Raw genomic sequence first — 26,825 nt, 5'->3', positions numbered from 1 at the left:
CTGCATTAAAGGAGAGTTAAGGGTATGGTGCTACAGACTTCTCCCTAAATATACAAACAGGCTTTTAAAATTATTTTCTCTTTTACTTTTTAGTAACTGTGAAGTAAATTGAAGTAACCCGCTTCCTGAGCGCCTGGTTCCCGTGCAGCACAGCCTGCGTGGGGAGCCAGCCCCCATAGAAAAACCCTGGAAAACCCCCCTGGGTGCCACAAAAATGGGGTTTCACCCCTGAGCAGCTGGTTTTGTCACCCTGCAGAGGTCACAGCCTGCTCCCCAAGAGCAGGTTTTAACCTATCTCATAAAGCACGGCAAGATAAAGGCGCTATTTTTTAGCAAAAGACCAACATCTAGTACCTAACAGCGAGGATTATGAGTTAATGAAGAGAATCCAGCAAAAAAGGTAGTGAGCGCCAACCCGTTCAGTCAGAGCACAGGAAATGGGCTCAAATACGAAAAGTTTGGGGAAAAACTAGGGGGAAAACCTCGTAGTTCTGTTATAACAAGGCCTTTTTGAACTGTTTTTGACTGCAGGCATCATGGTGAGTAAGGAGCCCAGCAAATGCTTACTCACCGCCTCGGAAAGCGAAGTTGAGCCAGCAGCTTCGCTCGCTCTGGAGATGAAATATGCTCTGGATCCCAACCGGCAGATCAAGAAGCGCAACAAGGCCCTGCAGGTGAGATTCAAGGACATCTGCGAGGCCCAGAACGAGCAGCGGGACAAGCAGCTCGCCACCAGCCAGGACAGCGAGAAGCGAGAGGCGAAGGCGCTGTCCTACAAAACGGCCTACCGCAAGTACATGACGGTGCCGGCCCGCAGGTCCATCCCCAACGTCACCAAGAGCACGGGGGTGCAGACCTCCCCCGACCTCAAGAAGTGTTACCAGACCTTCCCCCTGGACCGCAAGAAAGGCAATATCATCAAGAGCGCCTCCGCCGTCGACGCCTTCAAGGGCGAGAACAACGGGTTCCTGGTAGACCTGAAGGACAAGGAGGGCAGGAGCTCGGGGGAGGAGGGCCAGTGGGGCAGGAAGGCCGGCAGCCTGCAGACGGCCGAGTTCATCTCCCACGTGGGCGAGCGGGCGTGCGCGGGGGCTTGGCAGGGCGCCGAGCCCCCCGGGTGCCCCCTCCACAACGCGGCCAAGCCGGAGCCGGGGAGCGAGGAGCCCGGGCAGCCCCTCCAGGGGAGGGTGTTCAAAACGGAGGTGGCCACCCTCTACCTGCCGGCGGGCGGCGCGGACGCCTCGCAGCCCGAAGCCGAGTGGTCGCTGTGCCCGGCGGGGGGCGAGGAGGACAGCAAGAGGACCGTGCACCTCAACGGGGTCCAGCCGCAGGCCGCCGAGGCGCCCTCCTGCCCGCTGCAGGCTCGGTGCCCGGCCGGCGAGCGGCACGAGCGCAGCCCTCGAGGCGACGCCTCGCCCAGCTGCCAGGCCGCCGTCGCCCTGAGCGAGGAATGCCAGCAAATCGTGCCTCACACCGAAGTTGTGGACTTGAAAGCGCAGCTGCAGGTGATGGAGAATCTGATCAGCTCCAGTCAGGAAACCATCAAGGTCTTGTTGGGGGTCATCCAGGAGCTAGAGAAAGGAGAAGCTCACAGGGAAGGGTGAGTACGAGGCTTTGAAGCAACTCTAAGCTGGTTTCTGTGCCTTCGGTTCTGAATTTGCTTGTGTGAATTTGCCTCTGCCCTCCTGCAGAGTACCGAGATGTGCTTTGTGTTATTCCTCATGCATACACGGTTTTGCTGCTTTAGGAGTCCCGGAGAAACCTGCCAAGGGTATTACATTTCCTACCTGCATGTCCCAGCAGAACGTAATTAGGTAGTTGTTTACTGGAAGACCTGTAGGAGCTTTTCTGCTCCAAATCTGCAGAGCCGTAATGAGTTTGTGCCCACGCGGGCACCGAGGTACTGCAGTCCCCTAACGCACACGGAGCCCCTCCTGAAGGGGGATTACGGGGGGTGCTCGTCCATCAGCAGCCCGAATTAACCACAGTCCCTCACCTAGCAGGAAGGACAGGGCGAGTCTTGGGTGAGAAACTTCGCTTTTGAGATAAAGGGATATAACTCGATATAATTCCATTAGGAGCATGCAGGTTTTGTTTGCTGTTTTGTTTTCAGCCTTCTGAATTCTTTAAGAGAATGAAAACTTTGAGTATCAAGTCTTTGTAGCATTGGTACTACTCTGTATGTGACAAACTCTCGGGCACAAAGGAAGAAGTTTTGTTTATCACTAAGTTATATAACTTATCTCAACCTTTAGTGCATTACAAGTAGTGGTTGCTGCAATACAGCATTTAGTCCTTACCCAGAGACTCCAGCCTGTCTCCTGCGTTACCTCAAATATTCTTCAGACTTGTTTGCTAATATTTATTCATTTATTACCCTTCAAAATGTATATGCGCTGTTTGCTAATTAAGTCATAACTTCTCAGAAGAAATCTAGATTTTAAAAGCAGAAACCTGTGGCTGTTGCTACTTAAGGCAGGCTGTGCTTTAATTTTAGTCGAAAAGGAACATCTGAGGTTTGTAATCCTTCCTCCAGGAATGTGGAAAATACCTTGTTAACCCTACGATCTCAAAATGTTTTTCAGTAGAAATACTACAAGCAGCTGTAGATCAAACTAAAAATGCTAAGGTTGTGTTGAGAAAATTGTCCAACAGCTAAGATGATGATGATGATTATTATTATTATTTTGAATATTTATTTTATATATTAATTATTAATTTTAATTATTATTTTAATTATTACCAATTTTAAATATTATTTTAAATAATCTGTCAATACCTGGATCTTTAGACTGGGAAGTTTCTTGACCTACCAGAAAGCAACACACTTTCAGATTTATTTAATTTTTATAATTACTCAGAAAAAAAGGATTCCTCTGACTGAATTAACTTACAGAATCTCTACAAGAATCAGAGAAGTGGCATGCTGCTTCTCAAATCACAAAATACAGAAAATTATTTTGTTGTCCTAACTCATCAGCTGATCACCCTGCGTGTGTGAAACACTCACACCTACCCAACAAGGTCATCTGCCAGATACAACAGCCTTTCCTCCAAGGACTTTCGTGCCCATTTTTTCCTCTTTTCCCAAAGATACTGGAGCAATAGGTCCACAAATGCTTATTTTTCTTACCCTCACTTATATAAGGGTAATGTTTAAATGAAACCCATTTAATGTATCTGACATTAGGAGGGTTCCCATGCCCTACAACACTGGACCCACCTATAAACCCCCGTTCTTTACACTATCTGCATATCTAAGGCAGTACAGATTTGTGTGTCAGTCTGCGAGACTATATGATATTTGTAGCACTCCTTTACTTTTTCCCCCCCAGGTTCCTTGGCAATGGTGAGATGGCCCTTCCTCACCACCTAAGGACACATCACACGTTTTGAACTCATTTCAAACACGTTCTGGTGCGTGGAAGAGGCAATTAAGATGTTTTACTGAGTCTTTGATGTTAACTGCAAAATCATAACCGGTGGCACTTCCACCAGCAGTGGAGGTTAATTATAAAAACTGGAGGCAAGATATCTACAAATCAAAGTAAGGCTTGGGATGGGGAGTTGTTTTAAACACAAGGACACACAAAGGTACCGTCATAAAACTTAGCAAGAGTAGAAAAGAGCTCCTCAGACCTGCTTGCAGCTCCTCCTTCCTATGCTCTAGGCACACCCCAGATGTGCCTCCTCTCGTGAAGGATATAGAAATGGTGAAGGAGGAAAGGAGAGATGAATATTGTATCTTTCCTCCTGGTTTATGAGTTTCTGTATTCCAGATCCATTGAATTTTCTAGCACCTGGGTGATCTTAAAGGCATTTCTGCCTTTACTAGCCCCTGATTCCTGTTAGGTCAGTTTACAACAAGAAATTGAGCAATATTACTGCTCCATCTCTGCTTTCTGTAGCACGTGCAAGTCTTCCATGAACCAACCCAAAAAAGTGTTCTGTGTTTGTGGCATTTCCTGCTTTTCTTACGTGCATTAACTACCTTACAATAACACACATCGAGAAACAAATACAAATAACACACTGCTGGGAAAAAAATCGCTAACACTCAGTCAGATTCCTCTCCCTTCAGGAAAATTGGTGTTCTCTAAGTGCTGTGGTAGTGCCATGGGACCAGTGCTCAGTGGATTCATTTTCACTAATATGCTGTAGGTCCTGAACTGCTATTACTGCAATTCATCACTAAATGAGTCTATGCCAGCAAAACTGTATCAGCATCTCTGAAGATAGTGGTAGCATCCTTTGGGTGAATATCATCCATGGATACTTTGCAAAGTGTCAGGACTACATTATCTGCAATTAGCAACAACACACAGCCCTCGGCTCGGCTGAAAAGCGACTGGAAAAGCAGGAGGAGGAAAAGAACATCTTGCCTTAACACCTGGCAAGGTGCAGAGGGCTCTTGTTGCCCAAATCTGATGCTTCAAGCATCAGCGTCAACTCTGCTCTCTGACCTGGGGTCAGGCCCAGGTGATCGGTCACAAAATGCAAAGTTTGGGCCATCGGGAAAAAAACACGGGGTGCAGCACAGTTGTAATGCATTAAACCTAAACAGATTTGGGGGCAGGTTAGAAATCCTTCCTGCGAGCTTGTGACATCCTCCACGTACTCCCACTGAAGATTATCAAAGCTGTACGCTTCTCGTGCGCATCATTATTTAATAAAACTCGGCAAAATGGTGATTATATCTTACTATGTGGGAGCCTCTACCAAAAAAAAAGGAAAAAATTACATCACAGCCAAAGGCTTTAACCAACCTTTGTGTTAAGTCATGCATGGCCAAAAGTAGCAGAGCTCCAGCTTCGACTCAGACTTCCAAGAGGAGGGGAGAAGTGCTGAGTATTACATGCAGCATGGTGCAGCGTTATAACCCAACACAGGTTATTTACAGGAAAATAAAGCAAACGGATTTCAGAGCAAACTATTAGCAATCTGTAACAGCTGCAGATGTTTGTCTCTATTGAAACACGGTGCCCTCGGTTAAGCGAGGCAAAATTCTGCTCTGTTTACCTGTAAGGAGCCTCACCGAGGCCAGGAAGAGCAAAATCCAAGTCACTGATTTCCAAACCTGGCCAACGACGGCACAGCCCATGAAATATGTAACAGCAAAGTATTTGGAAGAGGAACAGATAATTGAAAATATTTTGCAGCTGGAGAACACCGATGATCTGCCCTTTAAATCTTCACCGTGAGAAGTAGCAGCAATCACGGCCCTTCTCGTTATACCACAAATCAGTAATTTTAATAAACAAAGTACTCAATTCGCCCTACAAAGCTGAGTCACAGTATTTTGACTCTGCCAGGCCAAACGCTACGTATTAGGCACCAGTTAAATGAGCCTGTTTCAGACATCATTTATATTCATTTGTTAGCAGGCAGTGGTTGAGGAATTTAAAGAGCTCTCAGCAAACACGGCTGCAAGATGCAGTCCCAGGCAGCAGCAGCAGCTCAGCCGGCTGCTTTGAAGGCAGTACGATCTCCTGGATGGGATCTGGATGTCATTTCACGTCTCCTTGCAATGAATACAGGATATTTGGGTCTCTATTATCATTTCTCAGCAGCAAAACAAAGCCAAACCGTGTTTGCTTGGATGTTGAAACCGAAGAGGAGAGGAGGGCAGCACTGCCAGCGCCCACCCAGCATCACACAGCCCAGCGGCAGCTTGTCCTGACTCAGGAATGATGGCAAATGAAAGGCAGGCAGCCGAAGCAATTATTACCCAGCTTGTTTGCTCTCCTCCTTTTCCAGAAGCTGCTCTGAGCACAGTCCAGCCACGCAGCTCAGACGAAGGGGAAAGAGCAAACACCGGCAGTGACAACTCTGCTGCCGGCCTCAATCCACCTACGCACGAGCCAACACTTAAAAATGGGCAAGTTCCTTATGTCACATAAGGAGAAGGGTAAGCTCAAAAAGCTTACAAATACAGCCCTGAAAAACACAGCCTTTGGAAATAACGGAGTAGCGGCAGAAATGATATGACATGGCTTTGTTCGGGATTGGTTTTTATTATTTTTTTTCTTTAACCTCTCTGGTTTTGTTTTGCTTTTTCAATTACAGACATAGCACAGGAAACGTTTAAGAAAATTGTTCCTAAGAGAAAACCTGGAAATGGAGGAAAGCAATCTGTAGATAAGCTTAAAGGAAGACAACCGCACTGTAAAGTAAGATACAAAAACCCAGAGAACACAAGCAGCTTTATCTGTGATGCCCAAACGACATCACGTTTTGCATCGTGGTAGTGCAGCCAAGTTGCAGGACACGACACCAGCAGACCTTTGAAGTGTAGGGGCTGCAGTGACTGGACTTTCCCCTGGGGGATCTTCACAGACATCCCTTTGGTCTGTCCTGGGGAGCTGCCAAATCCATTCTGGCCTTTAGTCTGCCTAAGACCACCTCCTCCATTTCTTGCTAATCCCTTTACTGTAAGCACACACTGGTTACAAACCCTTCCTGGACTAGACGTACCGAGACATCTCGCAGGCTGTAACAATTCACCTTCCTGTGGCACACAGGACATCTCTTCACCTGCATCCTCCATAGCCAGGGAAAAGGAATAATTTCTGCACAGATCAGTGCTTCGTGGGCCTTGTGACTCCAACCGCCTGCTTTGACAATTCTGCTCTATCCGTGTGTCATTCATTGCTGTTTCCACCAAGATCAGCCTCCCCTGGAGCATTCCATTACTGCAGTGCAAATCCATACTCAAGTAGCATTTTATTTTCTAGCTCCAACAACTCCCCCCCCTTTCCTTGCAGCCATCCCTCTCTTTGCTGGAAGCACGCAGATATTTCTAATTATGAGGAGCTAAACTGTCAGCTCTCTCCTGTCACTGCCCCACAGGTGCATCACTCCCTAAACTCTGAGCCACACTCAAAGGGCACTCCATGAAAATTCCTATTTTTCCGGGGTTAGGTCATTAAAGCAGCTTTAAGACCAACTCTTAAACTCACTGAAAAACAACGAGAAGTTGGATATGAACAGCGCCCAACTTGTATTTCACAGCACAGTGTGGCAGAGATCGTCCAGATTTGATGGGATTCATACTTCATATACTTTTTTTTTCCTTCAAGAGTTGAACAAATGTATTCCACTGCTTGTAACCAAAGCTCCAGATCATACTGGCAAGGTGGATAAAAAGCAAGGGCAAACCTTTAGGTTTAGACCTTTAGGTAAAAGACCTTTTGAAACAAATTTATTGGGGCTGAATGCTTACTCCGTGTGCTCCAGAAACAACAGGACGACCGCTCCCAGTCTCGGGGCACAGCAAACTAAACGTACCGGCTGTTAGCTGCAGGTACCGCACAGCACAGCTGGAGAAAACAGTTTGGTGTGTTCAGAAAAATTATGTGATTTGTATCTGCTTGCTATTCACCAGGTTTTACGAGCCAGATGAAGGACCCCACCTGATTCAGGGGGGTCACCAGCCCTCCAGGAAGGGAAATCTCAGCTCCAGACACATCGGGGCGGCTGCACTAACACAAAGGGCAATAAAAGCAAATTTCCACATTCAAAAACAGAAATACCGGTGAAGTCTTACAATGAATGACTGAGAAAAAAGTGTAAGCAGGCTCGTGTTCGTGCTAAATATATCCCTGTGAGTTGCGGCAGATCATAAGGGAAGCTCTTCCAACTGTCACCGAGCTGTCCAAATTACATACCTGCAAGGAGAGCTCTGCTAAATCAGTCTTTTAAAGAGGATGTTATTTAGGTACTGAATTACCAGTTTTCGCTTTACACAATTAGAGTAATCCTTTAATAACGGCATTTTGAATGCTGTAGTATTAGATTGCAACGAGACAGAGCGGTGAGCCACATCTCTACCCAGTCAGGTAAAAATGAGCAAAATGAGCTTTACGGCCCCAAGTTTCTCGCCTATGTGGGTTCTGCAAGAGATCAATCCCCAGATTTCTACCTGACACCTACTTCTGAGCCTTATGGGCGTGCACAGTGGTATGCCTGGCGAAAAATGGACCTTGACTATGGGCAATTTCAGTAGAGAGGTTTGCCCTTAAGAGGGGCTTTTTGTTTTTAAACTGCTCCTGGCTGCCCCCGCTCCAGAGCTAAGAAAGAAATGTGCAGGTCAGTCCTACGGGAGGACACCTTCACAGAGCTGAGGGACAACGAGGAGTGGAGCTGGACTCCGATATCCATGGCTTGTTTCAGAAATGGGAGGTAAACACCTCGTATGCCAAAGAGCTCCCAGGCACGCGTCTGTTTGTCTCCCCCCCAGTGTCACTGCTGGCTTTCTTCCTCTATTACAACACCCAGGTCCTGTTCTCAGCTCAGATCTTAAAAATCCCCTATCACACTGCTTCGTATTTTCTTATTGTGGCTTTGTTTTGGACGTTGCAAATACAGAGAAATTCTGAAGATGGATGAGTCAATAGGTAATGGATTTAAGGGACACGGCGTAGCCCAACACGGGCACGCCTTTGCTGCCTGCAGGCAGTACCAGGTTATTCTTCCCACTCACCCAACCATTTTTCCACGTTATATACAAGCACTTAGAAAAGGAGCACTTTAATAGATCACAATTCACATTTTCTGCAGCAGCTTATTGTCATTGCTCCTTTCTGCCTCTCGCTCAGCAGTAGGACAGGGATCTGTGGGGTCCCAGGGCAGCTGTGAAGGCAAAGTGCCCTTCTGCAGGCTGCTGGAAGCCTCTCCAGCACCCCGAGCTGTGCCTGGCCCTCTATGAACAGCATTTGGGCAGCAGGATGATGGGGTGTGTTTTTCACAACATCACTTGTTGCACAAATAAATAGAACAGGCCATTAGATTAGGTATTCTGCTCTTTGTTTCCTCCTGGTTATCGGTAAGAAGATGAGAGAGGATCTGAGCGTGGTCTAATAACTCAGCCAGACTGGGCTGCGGAGATGAGCAGAGGTATTTGGACATCAGCAAGGCAATTTGCACTCCAGAATACTTCAGCCTGGCAAGATTCGGACATCGCTGTGGTAAATGAGATGTGTTCCCTCCACTGCCACCGACACGAGCCCAGAAAAAAGTTGTGAGGTGGGACCTTGCTGAGCATCTGCGTGCAGAGCTCCAGCAGATGCAGAGCTGCTTCTCCACCAATTCTCCTGCACTGCAGTGAAATCAAACCATCAGGTAGGGAAATGAGAAAACAAAGTGCCGGGGCCTGCAGAGACCTGCTTCCAAGGGCCTTCCTGCTGCTCCTCCTTCCTGCAAGTACTGACCTTCGTGGAAGCACTACCCAAACAGCAAGAGCACCGGGCAGCAACCATACTCGTCAGCAGTCTGAGTCCAGCAGGAGCCTGGCACCTAGAGAGGTCTGAGGGCACGAGCACAGCACGGGCTTGCACAAAGATCAGCCCTGCAAACCCCAGAAGTTACATGCAGAAGGCATTCATTTTAAAATAAGGTGGATTTGGGGGTGGGAGAGCAACAGGGACTTGGAATAGGAACGAAACTACGATAAAGGGGGCTGCAGCACGAGGTTCACAAGTCTCGCAGCACCCAAATGATGATGCTGGGGTCCAGAGCAAACCACGAGGGGCAAAGCCAGACCTCGGGGTGTAATACTGAGTAAGCTGTGTGACAGATAACCAAGCACTCCCCCAAAGAGCTGCCAGCCAGAGATAAAGTTGGTGCTCAGCCAGAGCCAACAAATTCCCTGAATTATTGATACACAAACTGCTGACATTTTAATTATCCTTCTCATTTTTTGGTGATATGACAGAGAAACAAAGGCATTCAAGAGAGATGCCAGACCTCAAACACTCGTAATTCCTACAAGATTTTCTGATTTCACTTGAAATGCCTTTTTAATTCTTTTGATTCACAAGGTTGGGGTTTTTTGTTTGCTTGTGTTGTTTGGTTGGGTTTTAATCACTAGGCAGCCCTATTGAAATACGGTGGTTGTTTTTTAGTGTGTTTTTTGCTTTGTTTTTTTTTTTTTTTTTTAAACCCTCACTCCCTAACTAACCTGAGTACAATATAAAAATGTATTTACGGGGTGAAAGCACTTGAATTGCTGTCTTGGGAGTTATGCCACACGCCCACAGCGCAAATACCTCAAAAAGAAAATTAGTCATCTGCTTCCAACTGTCAGGACTGGGGAAAAAACAACAAACTACTGTCTTGGAAACAGCCTAAAAAATCTCACCACTGAGCTCCGCTACATTTCAAAGTACTTTCAGAGACCAGATGAATAATACGAGCCCTGTAATAACAAGAAAGATAGGGGAAAAAAATCTGGAAAATGATTCTGCTATTAGAGCATCGCGCAATTTCCACTTCCATCCTCCACCATCAGTTAAAAACAACTTTCAGAAATGAGTTACTGAATTTATGCGTAGTTTCTTTTGCCTTTTTTTTTATCAGTTTGGCTCTGTTTTTAATGTTAAAACGTCCTGGTACCCAGCAGGATAACCCCGAGTACCTACAGCCTCCCTACATACCCCAGAGCCAGGACAGCTTCTGCCTTCCCACCTCTGCACGTGTGCTCTGATTGCACGGGCACGGAGCTTTGCAGCTGCCAGGTATCGCGGCCGTCCCCAGGAAGGTGCTGACAACTTCAGAGCAGGACAGGAAAGCCCCACCAGGAAGGCAAATCCCCACTACAAGTCCACGAGACTGCTAAAAAACGGGGCAACAGCTGCTGGCTGGGGGGAGCCGATAGTGCTGGAGGTAGCAGGGAGCTCACGGCCCTTTTGGGGCGCTGCAAAGCACAGCTCTAACAAAGAGTGGCTTCTGCTCACAGCTGTAACACCCAATCTATTTTAAATGCAACTAAATTCCACATAAAGCAACCAAACCTGAAGGAGGACACCCTAAAGCACCCCTTTCTCTAGCTGCTCTGAGTGCTCCAAGGACCCTACGCTGCTCGTCACAGTGCTGTGTGCGCCAGGATGCTCCCAAGCCCTGTACCAGGGAAGCAAATAAGGTCAAAAAAACTCCAGAGAAAAAAAAAAAATAAAGTAATTAAAACTTCAGGTGAAAGCAGAGGAGAAAAAAACGTAACATCTGAGATGGAACAATTCAGTGTTTGCGTCCAGACGTAGGCGAACGAAATGTTTAAGCACCAAGTCAATCAAGTCAGTCGCTCTGGGCTCAACGCCGCTCTTCTGCAGTTATTTATTCTTTTGGCTGTAGCACTGCCAGCTATAAATGACAGCTGTTGACTGCTGGTTTTCAGCGTAATGAGAACACGGCACCAGGAGGGCTGTGTCAGCTTTTCCACTGACCCACGGGGCCGGGGGCTTCCCAGCAGAGCTGGCTGTGAGCTTGCTGCCGGCCCAGCTGCAGCATCCCTGCACGCGGCTTAGGGCACCCAGAGGCAGCTTAATCCAGCAGGAACAGGACTTTGCTGATAGAAGTGTATTTATACGAGGTGGCTTTCCATCCCGATACAATGCCACATCTCTCCCGGGTTAGACTAAGACCATGGCTAAGCAGGATTTAGCTTCATCTGCCAAACCTGTCGAGTGATCTTCCTCTATTTATGCAGCTACAACATCCACAAGGACAACTACAATGCACAGAACATCGGGAAGTCATCTGATTCTGCCAGAAGCCGAATTATGTTAATAATAAGGGTGGACAACTCCCTCCCAAAGCCTGGTTATCAGCCTCATTACTCTTCAGTGCTTAACAGTAAATGCAAGTTTTGCAAAGTTTACCACCACGCTATTTATTTTTAAGGCATTATTCTGCAAACCCAGGTAACGTCAGAGTGTTTCACTCTCTGTGCTCTGTATAGTCCCAGCAGGAGGATGTAACAAAACTACTCTCCAAACCACTCTGTAAGGTTTTCTTTGTTTTCAATACTTGCTCAGGGTACTTGGATTAGTGCCCCCTCCCTCGCCACCTCCTGAACCACAGAAGGATTTCTGTATGTACAGACCTAAACTTCCCTCTCAGCACAGCCAGGCCTCCAATTTATGTTTGCAAAAAGCCTACCCAAATGCAAAGATGGTTTTAAGGTGCTGCAGTTGGTATTTTCAAAAGACGCCTCAAGCAGGTGCACAAATTCGGCATTTCTCAGGGGTTTTCGAGGTGTTTGTAATTCCTTCGGGCTGCTCTGAAACTCCTGCCTATTCTTAGCAACTGCCAGTCCAGATCAGCAAATGGCTGCTCGTCATTATCATATTTTCCTCCTTGGAGGTGTTAATTGAGGTTAAGCTCCGGTTGTGCCAAGAATGCTAAAAGAAATGCAAGCACGTAAAAGCCTCGGGAAGATAACACGCAGCGGAGCTGGCAACCACACGTGAAACACCGAGCCCGGAGAGCCCTCTGCTCACTTACCCAGCTCATCAGAGGCAGACACAGCCAGCAGTAATCTCTAACTATCCCTCCTCCAGCACCTACATCCCCAAGCACGTGGCACTGGCCAGGCCCATCTGCACACATCCACGTGGAGGCAGAAAGACGAGGCGCAAGGTATCAAAGCACGAAGCTGCTGGATTTTTGTTAGGGGAGACCGAAAGCAACGTAAGCCAAAAGGGCAAAACCAAGAGCTGGTTGTTCAACAGCCACAAGTTTTATCCACCAAAGTTATGAAACCCAGTGTTTCGTACACATAAACCAGTGCAGCATTCCCAAACCCATGATGGTAAAAGTGGGCAATGAAGCTGCAGGGCTAATAATGAAAAATAACAGTAATAAAAAATATAAAATAAAAGTAATAACTTTATGTAAAAATAATTTTTACATAGAAAATGTAAAAATAATTTTTATATAAAGTGCATTGCTCATGGGAGTCCCAGCTTGGGGGAACTCCTGGCTCCCAGGCACCCCATTTTGGATCTCAGGCAGACCAAAGCCACTCATCAGTTCACTAAAAAGCAAAGTTTTCCGTAGGAACCTTTGTGAAAAACTTCACATTTACCCATTCAAATAAAAATTGAAAAATACTTTTCAGTACCTCCAGCTGCTCTGTTTCTCAGCAAGTTGGTTTTTACTTCACTGTGTAAGGTCTGCGTGCAGAACCACTGTGCTAATGGTAAAATCTTTGCTGGCATGAGGTAGGTAAATTCCATGCCAGCATTTCTGTAGATAATTATGTGAAAACAAGAAAGTGAAAGCCTGAAGCCCCGGGGTAAAAAACAACAAAATTCTTTTATAAAGAGTTTAATTTGTAAGTAATTGCATTTGTGCTGTACCACCTCTGGTACAGCGCAGCCTTGGCTAACGAAGCAGCATCACCTGAACCGGAGCTTGAAAGAAAAGCCCTCCCTGAGAAAGCTGAAAAGATTTAAGGAGGAAAATGACATTTTAAGACAAGTTGATCGTAAATTGCCAAACAACTAATTGTGAACAGGTCGGTTTGGGGGTGGCAGCGAGGCTAAAAGCAACAGTGCTGAACGGGGCAGCTGGGAAATCGGGATTTCAAAGTGATCAGATCATTTTAATGCTGATATCAGAGGGCCAGTTTTTATCAGGTTGAGCCCGCCTTATACCATAAATTAAGAAATACGGTTTCAAGCATTAAAAGATCATCATATGCTTTAGAAATTAATTTGAATAAAAGTCCTGAAAACAAGATTAAAGAATAAATAAATCAAAATTGCAAGTTACGGAAGCAGGACCACAGTTCATGACTGACCTGGCACATCCACAGTAAGACCAAAGCATGGCTTTTGCTAAATAAGTAAGCAGCCTACTAACTTGGGGTGAGCTTTTCACAGCCAAAACGTTTTGTTACGATGGGCACGGTGCTGGTGGGAGCTGGCTGGATGCCTCAGGAACTAGGAGCGCCCACAGGTCCACTTCTTTGTCACAGAGCATCCCGAGAGGGCGGCGATTCAGAGACACATCCATTTGCTCCGAGAAGCACTTTGCAGAGAGCAGAGAGGCTGGCACGAGCAGCACAGGCTGCCAGAGAGCAGGAGGTCATTAGTCTACGAAGCAGCTAATTACCTGTATATTAAAAGGTACTTTGCAGGCTTGCACGGAGAAATAAAAACGTCCCAAGTGACATCTAATGAAAAAAACTGGCACCCAGCACGGCGCGTTTGTGTCTTTATCTATAGAGAGGCACTCAGACACCCGTGCTGTTCCTCCCAGGGTGGTTATTAACTACCTGCAGGAAACCACGGCTTCCAGACGCTGAGCTGTGAAGTTCAGGGGCTGGGTCTTTCAGCGACGGGTTTTAGGATTTGATCAATAGCTTGGAAAAATAATTTCACAAGCCCAAGTTTAATGCAGTGGTGCCAAGCCGAGTGCCTGCCTCCAGGAGAGTCTTAACGGGGAACTGAAAGCAGAAACTACTTCAGGCCTCCAAGGGCCAAAAGCAGCATCCCGCAGTGTCTCAGTGCCAGAGATTCCCTCGCTGCCTGCAAGGTCACACGGAGGGATTTCTTCTCTCTTAAAAACATAAGTTTTAGGTAAAATATGTATTTATAAGGAGCCTATTAAGCTTCTTAAACAATACTCACAGCTTTTTAAATAGTAAGGAGAAGTGACGCAGTGTAGGTATTTAGGAAATGCTCATTTTCTGTGTTAGGGACAAGCACATGAACAGTTTGTGTATCATTTTTCATTAAAATTGTGTATTAGAGAGGCCTGATATTTTGTTAAGTAAAAATTAAATCAGTGTTTCCACAAACGCTGTATTTTTCCATGACTATTATGGTGCCTGGGAAGCAAGAAGCAGGCCCTCTGTCCCCAGAACCTGAGCTCGGCAGCATTCCCTTAAATTACTGCTAACCCGATCCAAAATCCTCAAACATCAAGTTTCAACAAATGAGGTATTTCAAACTTCAAACTTCAACAAATGAGGTATTTCCCCATTTCTTTTACAAGTAACTAGGAGCAAACGGCAGATACCAGTCTGTATTTTACACAAATTGGAATAAAAAACCTTAAAATGATTCTCTAGTTTAAATATGTAAGTCTATAAAAAAAAAGGACAGTGCTACTATGTAAAAACTGACTTCACAATTTTCATTTTAAAGTCCTTTGCATGCAAGAACATTTGCATTGATATACAGGCTGCTTTGTTCCTTTTAATTTAAGACATTTATTTTAATGAAATTTCCGTCTGCGTACAGACAAATCCTTGCATAGGTGACAATACTTAGGGAAAGTAAGAGCTGGACCGTGCCTCAAACTGAAGGGTGACGAGAGAGGTGCAGGCCAGGTGAATAAGGGAAACGTTAGTTAAATGGGATGGTCTTCCTCTTGATCCTGTTTTCTAGCTGGATTGGTATGGTCAATACTAAAGTTTTTTAAAAAAAAGTTCTTATTTCTATGAAAAGCAATGACAGAAGGCAAAGACATGTTCAAATAAATTGCTTTTTAATGATCTCGTGTTCTTATCTTTGTAGGCTTTCATATCGGACTGGTCAAGACACGGCTAATTGCGACACGTGCAGGAACAGCGCGTGTATCATCTACAGGTAGGTTAAAATATGAATACTCCCTCTTCTTACTTAATGAGAGTAACAATTTTATTCATTAATGCAAGATGAAACGGTAGCCTTCATTAAAATGGTGTTTGTTTTTTTTTTTTTCAATACACAGAAGCAGATTAAAAAACAGAAAATAAATTTACCTTCACTAAATTACTTATATGAACTGACATCTGCTTTCAAGCCTACAATGACAAATAGATGACTGCGGTCACTGCACCGCTGCAGCTCCCGGATGTGGAGTGCTACAAGTTGTGAGCTTCATTGTCACGTTGCTAGAGATGCTTCCAATTCCTGTCCAGCAGCTCCACGTGCCAAATTGATTTCATAGCAGTAACAGCCGGACTCAGGAAGCAATTTTGAGATTTCAGAGCACAGATAACCAGGTACAGATTCAATTTAGGTAGTTTAATCAGGGAAATGACATTACTACCCAGGCTTTTACATACTCTCACACTTGTAGTAGGTAAGTTTTTAAAACATACAGGGCAAATACGTCCTGCTCAACACGAACAGCACACGTCTGCCTTCTTCAAATCAAACCTGCTCAGTCTTCATGCAACGCACAAGTGAAAACTCGCTGCATGCATACAAAAATCCCCTTTAACAGACTCGTTTTGAAGGTGTACGATACTGGAAGGTGAATACAGGTTGGCTCATTACTGTCAAACCTTCAAACATGACAAAACTGCTTCATGGCTTTGTTAAAGATGTGTTATACCTGCTAGAATTTCTCCTCCAGAAGGAAATACTTGGAGTTTACTCACTAGAACAGAATCAGGTGCAGACGGTGGAAGGATACGTTTCAGTTTTCTCTAAAGCAGAGGTTCGCCTCCTAAAGTTTATCAGCCAAGAGACCTGTTTTGCCATGTACTATGTAATGAATAACAGATAATCAGTGGGCATGACACGAAGCCATCAGGAGTTTGATGATGTGTTTCATACTGACAGCTTAATTATCCTCCTCCATTACAGAGAGTCTTAAAGCAAAGCAACTGCATGTTTACATGTGGTGCAGGTAAGATGGAAATAAACGTGACTCAGATTATCATTCTACCAGGAATTTCTTCTCTTTTCTGTACAAAGGGATGAAATATTCTGAGAACTTATTTCTAGATTTCCTTCTGAAACGTATCAGCAGGTATTTCAGAAAATCAGGCAATATAGTGCAGATGAAAATGTATAAAGACTGGTATTAACTAAAGATACAAACTAAAATGAATGTACAAATGCTGTCTAGGTCTGAAAACCACTTCCCCCCTTGTTTGTCTACTCGGTTTCTGATTGAGGTGGAAGACCTGCACCTATCCATACATTACACCCAAGCTGCCTAGAAGTGAAAGAAGGAAGGATGGAAAGCTTCAGCTCCATCTTGTCTCCTTCCCAGCTACCTAGGAAAGAGCAAGGTGCTGTTCTGTGCAGGGGAAGGACCCAATTTATGTATTTCTCCTTTAGACAGGCATTTAGCAGCATATAAAGAACAAAGGCCTCTCCTACTGCCCGGTTTGCTCATCCCATGCAATTTCTTTCCCAGGGCAGACAGGGAAGTTGCAACACAGCACTCTGTCATCAAGAGGTGCTCTTTTTGTTTCAAAAACAATTTTATTTTATTTTTAAAGGGCTTGATTTCTAGTCAGCAGGTTTAAAAGGAAGGAACTTACCCGTTTCTACCTCTTATATGCCCTGCAAATGAAAAGCACGCAGCCATGCAGATTTGAAGGGCTTCCCTCCGCATGCATTACCAGCCGGCTCCCCAGCATTTCCCACCAGAACAGCCATTTGGACTGAAGCTGTCGATGCAGGGCATTCGCCTAAAGCAGTGTTTCCAGGGGAAGTTTTAGCAAAAATCAGCTCAGCTTTTTGACACAGTAGGAGAATACACGCTGCAGGCAAGAAGTCTAAAAGCAGAAGACAGCGCAAAACAGGGGAAACTCTGAGAAGGCTGAATTACGATGACAAGATAAGCAGCCAGAAAGGATAAAAGAGAAATTCGCTGATAAAACCACCACTAAGACACATTGCCTTGTAGGATCTTCCCCAAGTCAAATACTACAGTGCTGGAACCTCTGAACAAAATGAAGCATCTCATTAGGGAGGATGCTCAAGCTGCTGGTAAACCTCAACTCTGCGTGCAAGGATACAGGGAGCACCTCTGTAAGGGATTGCAAGACAAACCTTGCACACAGGTACAATTAAGAAAGAACACGTTTTAGGGACAGAAATTAAAGCACATTCTCCAACTGCTTTTATGATACTAGGAGAAGTGTTTTTACCCAGCTTGGACCCACTGTCCTCCCTTCATACAGGCAGTAGACAGGGGAGACCAAAGAAAATGTAACCAACCCCCTTACGGGGCAAGTCAAGAGCTCAAAGAATTCTTGACATCGTCCACAATTGCCTTTGCTTTCAAAAATGCAATTCAGTTTTTAACACGGTAACATTAAAAAAAGACACTTCGGAGGTCTTTCAAAGCTCTATTTTTAAACTGAAGCATCTTAGGGGAATGAATCAGTTGCCCTACTGCCAATCCAGCTACCTGCTGTGGTGTCAAGTGTAGCAGAGATGAGGAGCTAGAATGCAGAAACAATCACTGTAATTAAATTCTGCTCCTCAAGATGACTTCTCCGAATATTAATACGATCTAGCACAAAAGCTGAAGACAATGTGGAAGACACAAGTCACTGTTGTACTCTAAGCTATTTTTGTTGCTTTTTATGTGCAAAAATGCTCAGACTTTTAGTAAACATTTCAAGTAGAGGATTTTGAAAGGAGTTATTTTGCATATGAAGTATGTCTTTTTTACTAATATTTCAAATCTATTCTTACATTGTCTTAATGTTGAAAAGAATACATAGAATTAAAGAAATTTTAGAATTAAAGAAAAGTGGGAAACCAGGTTACTTTTTCCTTTTTTGATAAATAGGAAACTGTTCAAACATGAAACTGTTAAAAGATAGAAGGTCCCAAAAAATTAAACTTTCCTACTCCAGGAACCAGCAGGAAAAGAACCATCTAAATTTGATTCCCCACTCCCTCAAAAATGTACTTGTTGCTGCCATAGGAAACAGGCTCAGGAACTTGATGAATTCTAACCCAGGTCAGATTTCTTCCATTGCATGAGATGAGCAACATTAACTGCATCCTCGTCCTGCAGCACACATCAATTCGCTGCTTCCCCTGCCAATTAAAGACCCATTTAGCTGCTCCCGTGAAGGCTGGGAAAGGCTGGAGCAATTACCCCAAAGGTTTCAGCAGCCTGCTGTCACCGGGATCCTAATAGGGAAAGGATCAGTTGTGCCACGTCTCCTGGAGCTCTAGGCTCAAAGACAGCTTCAGGACTCTTTATCTGCAATATTATCAACAGAGCTTTTTAATTTTAACCAAGCCCCAGCTACACGACAACAGTCTAAACTAGTAAAAAGTGTTTTGCAGCATGTCTTTGTAGTAATCAGCACACAGTGGTTAAATTAGTAGTCAAAAAATGTCATCTTTAGTAAAAATAAGCAAACTTTTAGTCAGGTGTTGATGTGTCAAACATTAACCCACCCCATCAGTATCCACATCTCAAAACAAAAGGCCTCAAAACAGTTTTAAAATCATCCATCTTTTACAAACTATAGAACAAAACTTATAGAAAGATACAAAAAGAATTATCCATGTATCCTTTCCAAGCTAAATGCAGATTCACTATCATTTTTAAGGAGAGAGGATAACCCTTATTAGGGTAAATTGTCAGCACAAAGTCAACTTAATACTGAGGTCTACCAAGATCTTGTTATTAAGAAGAAATCGCATTGATATGCAGAAATTGTACTGAATCTATCACACCCAAACCCATGTGCACTCAAATCTTCACAGGCTGTTTTATTCCGTGATTATCTTTTAGTGGAACTGCCCTTTCCGTTTCTATTTAAATTACCATCCCTCATGAATTTTAATCCTCGAAAAGGAATCTTTATGAGAAAATGAGGCTTCTGTTTAATATTTTTGTGCATTATTCCACGGCCTCTATCAGGAATTATCCCTGTGAAGGAGCATCTTAAGGAATTCATGCTAGGCCTCCCTCTGCTCAGAGAGGTCACAAATACTCTGTAGTTTTTGCAAGGTTACTTTAGCTGCTGGAAATGATCAAATCTCTAGCCAATTTCTGCACAGGGGGAACAAACAAACTTACATCAGGACTGCGCTATTGGAGCTCCTGGGAAAAAAAAATTATTCAGAGCTGCAGCAACCATTAATTTGGCTGTTTTTTAGTCCTTCAGGATTTTGCAATCATATTCGCTGTTTTACAGTATTTAATTTTGTCAGTGACATTTTAAGGCACGCTCCAGCTATTTAATTGAAAACCTATTATTAGAATCTATGCAATTTAACACTCAGTAAACCAGCAGCTGTTACAGGTTAAGATCACGGTGATGCAAGTCAACCAGGTAGCACAGAGGCCACGTGGAAGTAGTTTAATTGTAAAGGTTCGACATAATGATAATTATGAAAATACGTAAATATGGCATACAAAATGAAGTAAGACAAGTAGACAAATTCCTAAGATGGTATCAGTATAACAAAATCAGGTAACTAAATGACCAGACTAGGAATTTTCACCGTTTTTTTTTTAATTTCCTACCCACAGTAATTAACTTACGTTCTTTCTCACCTTACTTCTAAGCCTGTGAGATGTTTAGTTGAAGATTTGGATCTTAACAGCTTCCCAGCACTGACAATGCTTGGGATCCTAGGTATCTGCGATATTCAGATTGAAATGGAAAATTAAAAAAAAAAAGAGATTGTTTGCAAGTATATTGAGCTATTTCTCAAGTTATTAGTGCTTATCTGGATCCTGATCTTCCAAGACGTGGCACACACTAACTCCATGGGATCCTATTAACGCAACCCAGGAGGAGAGGCAGCGATGTTCTTTAATTCCAACTCCGCATAGCCTACTGTAGAGTTAAACCTCTCGTCAAATGCTTGTAGGATTGGGGCCTAAACATTACAAACTAGAGAGTAAAAAAGGAAACAGAGGGAGTGTCAAGTCAAAGGAGAAGGGTTGTGGTTGAACAGGCGAAAGGTTGGGTTTACCCTTGAGTGGGATCGCAGCCCCGAGCCTGTGCAAACTCCCTCCTTGGAGATTTCAAGAGCCAACTGGGTGAAGCCCTGAGCAACCTGGTCCTGAACCTGAACTGTTCCAATTCTGCAACCTTACAGAGCTGACGTACCAGACTGTTAGCATCCAGCACCTTAAACTGATGCACATTAATAACGTGTGACTATGTTAGGAAAGATGAAAGCCCATCCGAATCTCCAAGCTTGTTGCTAGATCCGCTCCCACGTCCCATATGTTTAAAACCAAGTGGTTATGACTCCTCAAACTGTTTTCAATCCCTTACACAGCAACAAAATTAGAAAAAGTTCACTCTCCTGCCAGCATGCAAAAAATAAACACTCATTAACATAAATTCTCAAAATCATTAGAGAAGCCACGAAGCCGAGAACAGAAAACCCACCACACCGGTCCCTAATCACAGGGCTGGGACTCAGCCCATGGGGTTAAGCAGAAAATAAAGCAGGCTGAGCGAGTTGGCTGCTCAGAGGGATGACAGCAGTTTTCCAGGCATCACTCAAGCACTGCCCGCTACCTTTCTGCGGCGTGCCTCAGGTGTGGCAAGCCCAGCTCCCCGACACTTGTGTTTGAGTGCATCAGAATCAATTCCTCCAAGGTTGGCTACTTCGGTTTACAAGGCCTGATACTACTTGTTTCGTTTTTGTAGGGCTTATTCGTTATTGTTGGTGTTCATAATTGTTGGCCTAACTGTTGAAAAATATACTGCTTGGTCATCGAGCGATGGAAAAAATACTTCTGATGCCAATAACGAGCTCCAAAATGAATAATGCTAGAAGAGCACACAGCCCGCAGTGATATGGTAACTGCACTTATCACAGGGAGGCCTCGAGACATGAAAGAGGCCATTTGGGAGTGAAACAAACCACATGGCATAAAGGGATAAAAAAAATTGTCAAGGAAAAGTCACTGAGAGGAAACCTAGAGATGCTTAGGATACAGAAGTATCACTCAGCAAAGCAATATCACAGCTGTGCCAGGTGACAAAAACTAGTTCTCTAATACAAGGTTTGGGAAGACGGGAACAGGCTGTAGAGAACACCCACCGAAATATAAAGAAGCCACACAGCTATGTGACACTCTCTGAATTTAATTGTATTCCATCTGTTGGACAGAAAGTTAGAAACCCAAAATAAAAGCAGCTACAGCTAATTTAGAGAAATCTGAAAAATCACCAAATAAGGTTTTTGAGCTCTTACTGCAGCACAAACAAGTCGACGCGGAATCCTAAGTTTGCAAGCAAACAAATCATTTGCCTCAAAGGAACAGTTACGTTAGGAAACCTGCAAAGCTAAATAAATTGATCCTGATAGATAACAGCTCTCCTGAAAAATGTACACAGTTACAAGAGGTAAAATGCATTTCCTTTCACGCTCTTTAGAGTTTTCAGAAGAAAAAAAAATATTTATTTTGATGTAAATAGATAAAACAGCCTGCAATGAGCTGCAAATGGTTTCATGCAGTAAAGAATGACAGTAATGGGGGTTTTGTCATACGGACCAGAATTAGTGGAGTTCTCTTGCAGTCCATCTTTAATAAAAACTGATTGTGAAAAAAAGGTATTCTGCTCAGAAAGTTGCTTTGGCTTTTACATTTTTTTTTACATCAATTTTGAGTAGGTCTTAAGAGAGTTACTGAGTTGAAGACTGCTCTGCTCTGTCCTTAACGAGGATGAGTATATGAGTATTAGATGCAGGGCTCTCAGAGCGTGCCTCTGTAGTACCAGCAGATCTGATGCTGCTGTCTACAGCAAGTTCAGTGGTCACGGGGCAGTTCTAAGGCGTATCTGAAATTGAAATGTAAATATATTTTTTTCCTTCCTTTTGAAATGTCTTTTTACCACTTAACAACATGGAGGCAGGAAAAATATTTTGAGTATTTCAACTCTTATCTAAAAAACTTCTTTGACTATTGGGGAGTTTCTCCAACCACTCCAGATGACTGAAATGCTTTTTTACTCAATATGTGTTTGACCATTAAACTAGGTTTAACTAGTCTTACAGCCAGATTAAAAATAAATAAATAAAAAAACTAACACCTTTACAGCACCTCCTTCTAGGGACTTCACTGGAAGTCCTCCTGACAGGCAGACTCTTCACCAGCTCTGGGAAAAGCCACCCAATAACCCACCTCATCCTTGCAACATCCCAAACATTTCCTACTAAACTTCTGATTTCTTCTCCTCCAATCTAAGAGGAAAGTAAAATCCAACTAAATCCACAGATGGAGTAAAGCAGCATAGCTTCTCTGATACCTTACTGCAAACAAGCAAGGTCAGAAAGGACTCAGAAAACAAATTTAATAGTTATAAAAGTGAGCTGACATTCAGGAGCACTGACCTCGGATGTTTATGCAGCACTGAGGCATCCGAAGCAGTCACTGCAAACCCCACGAAACCTCAGCAGCAGAGTCAAGGGCAGCCTCTCAAATGCCTCCAAAGATGCACTCAGTCTTAAATTCGTAGTTTTAGAGTATCAAGCAACACGTAGGGAAGGAAGATATTACACCACTCGTTCCATAAAACTTCCCAAATTTCAATCCATGACATTTAAGGTACTTGAATGTACGTGGCCTAGATTGGTTTTTGAGGATCAGATAAAATTAGTATTTTGCTGAAGTTCATAACGTGATTTGTTTTCTAAGCTAACCTTGAATCTGTAGCTCTTTCTGTTGAAATCAGGGTTATAATTTCATCGCTATTATGTTTCTTAATTGCTAGCAGGATTGTGTAGTGGAGAGTCCTTAGAATTCAGGAGGTGTAATCTGGATCTTAAGTATGTTTTCTGAATGCATGCTTTAAGACTAAACAAGTGTTTCCCTTATTGCTTTTTTAATATTTTTATTTATTTAGCAATTATTATTGCTATTAAATTTTAAAAGCAAATGAAACAAAACAAATACACACGAGCTATTACTGTAACGCGTCCCTTCCCTGCTACCTACAGATCTGATCAGCTAAACAAATGAGCCTACAGCCCCAGCTGCTTTTGTCTCAGCACTCATTCAGAGGCTGAGTAGGTTGTATTTTACTGTCCTTGTTACAGGGCTATGTGTATATGCAGAAGGTTCGCAATGTGAAGGAGAATTCGGTTTTTAACGTATTTATTTTTCAGAGATGAGTATGTAAACATGATAGTAATTTGGTGAAATTAATCTAATGGTAAAACTTGCAAGAAACAGCTCAGGTATACGAGTGGCCAGGTCAGCCTCCTTACCTCTCACCCACTCGGCAGCTTTTTTCAGAAGCAAAAGTTCTCTGCATCTACAGAGCAGCAGAGTGAAGTGCCTAGATTATCCTATAACAGCTAATTGCTTTTTTCTTCCCAATTTTAGCGTGGAATTGGATTTTAAGCAGCAAGAAGATAAACTACAGCCAGTTTTGAGAAAACTTCATCCTATCGAGGAAACTCAGGTTGCACCTTTGCCTTATTCTCAGGAGAGCTACTCCTCCACTCCCAAGCAAAAATCCAAAACTGAATCAAAAAAGCACGGAAGATGGAAACTCTGGTTCCTTTAACCAAGTCCGTCCCATGTGGAGTTCAAGGCCTTCTCTGAAGAAGATGTGGGGTTGTGTCCATCACCTACAACGGGATCTCTGCAGGTTGATCCGTGCTGCCGGCCGCTGCTGTTGGGAGGCGGCCGGCGGCGTTCAGCTCTCACCGTGTGTACCAAAAAGGCCTTTGTACCTAGGAACTCGTGCTCGGGAGAGCAAGGCGGTACCTGACCCCTTGCCAGCTTTTACTTGCGGTTCACCAATGTGGGATGTAAAACCTGAATTGCAATTTGTACAAAACGGAAAGTAAAACTATTACCCCCCCCCCCCCCCTTAGATCTGAGAGCATCACATTCTAACCCGGTCAGTCGTAGGCTGTCATCCTGTGCGCAGCGCAATATCACTCTTGTTTTAAAGCCTTCTGGGGGTTTGGTTTGTCGTCTTTTAAACAACGAGGGGAAAAAAAAAAAAAAAAGCGAGCAAGCCTTGCGTTTGCAATGGTCTTCAGTTTTACAAATCCATGTTGATCGGGGAGTGCAGTTTTCAGCACATATATCCTGGACAAAGCACAATTTTTCATGTGGTCCGAGACCATGAATACTCTCTAAGACGTGACTGTGTGTATATTTGCCTTCATGTGTTGTAGACTTCAGCCAAGCTATCACATTTCGACAACGCACCGTCATTTCTAACCTAGCTGTGTCCTCACCACCAGAAGAAGCCTGCTGCTCTCCTCCAGCAGGCGAGCGGCTAGAAATCTCCCAAATTCAGGACGAGCCTTTAACCACACCAAGCTGACAGGGTCAAGGCCACAGGACAAACCGTCCTAGATCTCACTTTTCATTTTTTGGTACCCAAAAGGTCTAAATGACACGTTCTGGCACAGGAAAAAAAAAAAAAAGAAAAAAAACACACAAAAAAGAATACCAAGCTCTACCAATTGCTGGCGTTTGCCATGACGTAGGATCTTTTTCTAATGCAATCTTTGGAAAACCTCTCCATTACTGCAAAAGGCACCATAAATTTTATAGCACGCATTACGCTTTGAAACCTGCTTGGAAGAAGCAGCAATTTTAAGAGCTATTTATTTATCTATTTATTTATTTATTTACCAAGCTTCTCAGATGGGTTTCCCAACCCCCCACATTAGAGTTTCTACCTACATCTACTAATTGTACTTACTAACCAATGCACTTAGGGAACAAATGTGATTCAAATTTCTTTTTTTTTTTTTTTTTGACACTTAAAATTTTGCTTGGAATTATAACCTGGAACCCTTTCCCTTAAGTATTTGTTACTGTCATTAAAGACCTACCAAAAATGACCAGTTGTGGAAAAAAAATCTCCTGCTGGAAGTGACATGGGACCGGGGATATCTTTTTTTTTTTTTCTTTTTTTAAGGAGTTAGGATCATTTGAATCATACAGTATCCGAAACTGGGTTACTCTAAGTTGGTTTTGAAATTGCACACCCTGCAGCAAGGTTAAGATACAAATTCTTCAGTCTTTAGGTGGAAGAAAAGTAATCATAAGCAGAGGAGCTTGCACGTAGTAGCAAACTTGAAATGCTTTCACTTACACCGTTTCTTAGCTCGACATAAAATTTGAAAAAGAAAAAAAAAAAAAAGGAAAATCACATGCTATTTGGTTTGGAGAAAAATAAGAAAAGGAGGTTAAAAAGGGAACAGAAATGCAGGAGATGTTTATGTCCACCTCGAAATTATTTTCGGCGTGCTTTAATGAAAAAGTCGCCTTTGTAGTGACTTCAAGAGGGCTCCGAGTTCTTGTCCAAACACAAACACTGTCCCAAAATACGGCTGTGAAAGCTGAAGGATTAAGAAAAGGTGATTGGTCCTGTGTACCAGGAGGGAAGTGCAATTGTTTCATCTGGAAAAATGTGTGTTCCATGTATTTTATAGTGTTTTTAATTAATTACATAGAACTGTTTACAGGGCAGCCCACCTTACATGTTCTAGAAACCCAAATATTTCCCAACAAGAAAATCTATTTTTTTTTTCCTAAAAAGAAATATCAAATATGGACATGAGAAGAAAATACAACAATATTTAATATTTCAAAATAGCAGTAATAATTTATAGACTCATACACGCTACCACGCCATTTAGTTTCAGTAATTAAACCAAGCATCTCTCAATGGCAATCAATTACGAATCGTTAGCGTCACCTCATCAGTAGCTCTGCCCATAAATCTATTCTAAACGTTGTTGTGTGCAGGGACTCTGACACCAAACTCCACTATTTCTGTGCGGTTCCTGCCCCATCCGGAGACCCGTATCCTGTAAGCAGTTACTGTCAGAGGGGAAGTCACTGGTGAAACACACAAAGAGCTAAAAGTGGAAGTTCTCACGGCGTGTTCTGTACATGTCCAGGCTATTTTCTTAAGAAGTTGCAGATTTTTAATTTTTTACATTTTTTTAAACGATGGAAAAGCTAACATACATAGTCTTGCTTACAATTACATACCGTGTTATATCGTACCATACAATGTAATTTGTAATAAAATGTTTTTGCAAGTGTGTAAGATGTATCATATTGTATTGCATTTAGAATCACTCGGGCTAGGCACCGAGAGCCGAACCTGCTTCAGGAGAGCTTTTAGTTAAGTGTGACTGACACGAAGCTATCTCCACCCCAATGTAGGGGATCCTATAAACTGCAGGTATGAGGTTACAGCAGAGAAAATGCATCTTCACTTCCAGTGTGGCACTTAACATGGCTTTGCCGAGTTCCCTGAGAGCACCACGCACTTTCACACACTGATTTGCTACAGGCACTTCTCCCTGAAAATTATTTTTAGCCAATAGATG

General features: G+C 43.5%; 2 protein-coding genes across 3 annotated transcripts in view; one reads left to right on the top strand and one right to left on the bottom strand.

Annotated features, from left to right (window-relative positions):
- Window positions 1-26,825, bottom strand: part of DOCK1 (dedicator of cytokinesis 1) — a 257,844-nt gene that overhangs the window by 157,015 nt on the left and 74,004 nt on the right. The gene's annotated exons all lie outside the window — the stretch shown is intronic.
- INSYN2A (inhibitory synaptic factor 2A) lies at window positions 537-25,195 on the top strand. Its single transcript, XM_032190847.1, has 3 exons — window positions 537-1,600; window positions 15,303-15,374; window positions 23,839-25,195. The coding sequence occupies exons 1-3, from the start codon at window positions 537-539 to the stop codon at window positions 24,020-24,022; spliced, it is 1,320 nt and encodes a 439-aa protein (XP_032046738.1). The 3' UTR covers window positions 24,023-25,195.

Source organism: Aythya fuligula, chromosome 7, assembly GCF_009819795.1.
Source record: "Aythya fuligula isolate bAytFul2 chromosome 7, bAytFul2.pri, whole genome shotgun sequence".
Classification (NCBI taxonomy): Eukaryota; Metazoa; Chordata; class Aves; order Anseriformes; family Anatidae; genus Aythya; species Aythya fuligula.
The sequence above is the reverse complement of the archived record's forward strand: the minus strand, read 5'-3'. Positions and strand labels throughout refer to the sequence as shown.

Bases quoted from the DNA above. Each gene is read 5' to 3' on its own strand.
- INSYN2A (XM_032190847.1), top strand. From the start codon at position 537: ATGGTGAGTAAGGAGCCCAGCAAATGCTTACTCACCGCCTCGGAAAGC. The intron at 1,601-15,302 runs GTGAGTACGAGG...TTATCTTTGTAG, and splicing joins GGAGAAGCTCACAGGGAAGG to GCTTTCATATCGGACTGGTC. The intron at 15,375-23,838 runs GTAGGTTAAAAT...TCCCAATTTTAG, and splicing joins AGCGCGTGTATCATCTACAG to CGTGGAATTGGATTTTAAGC.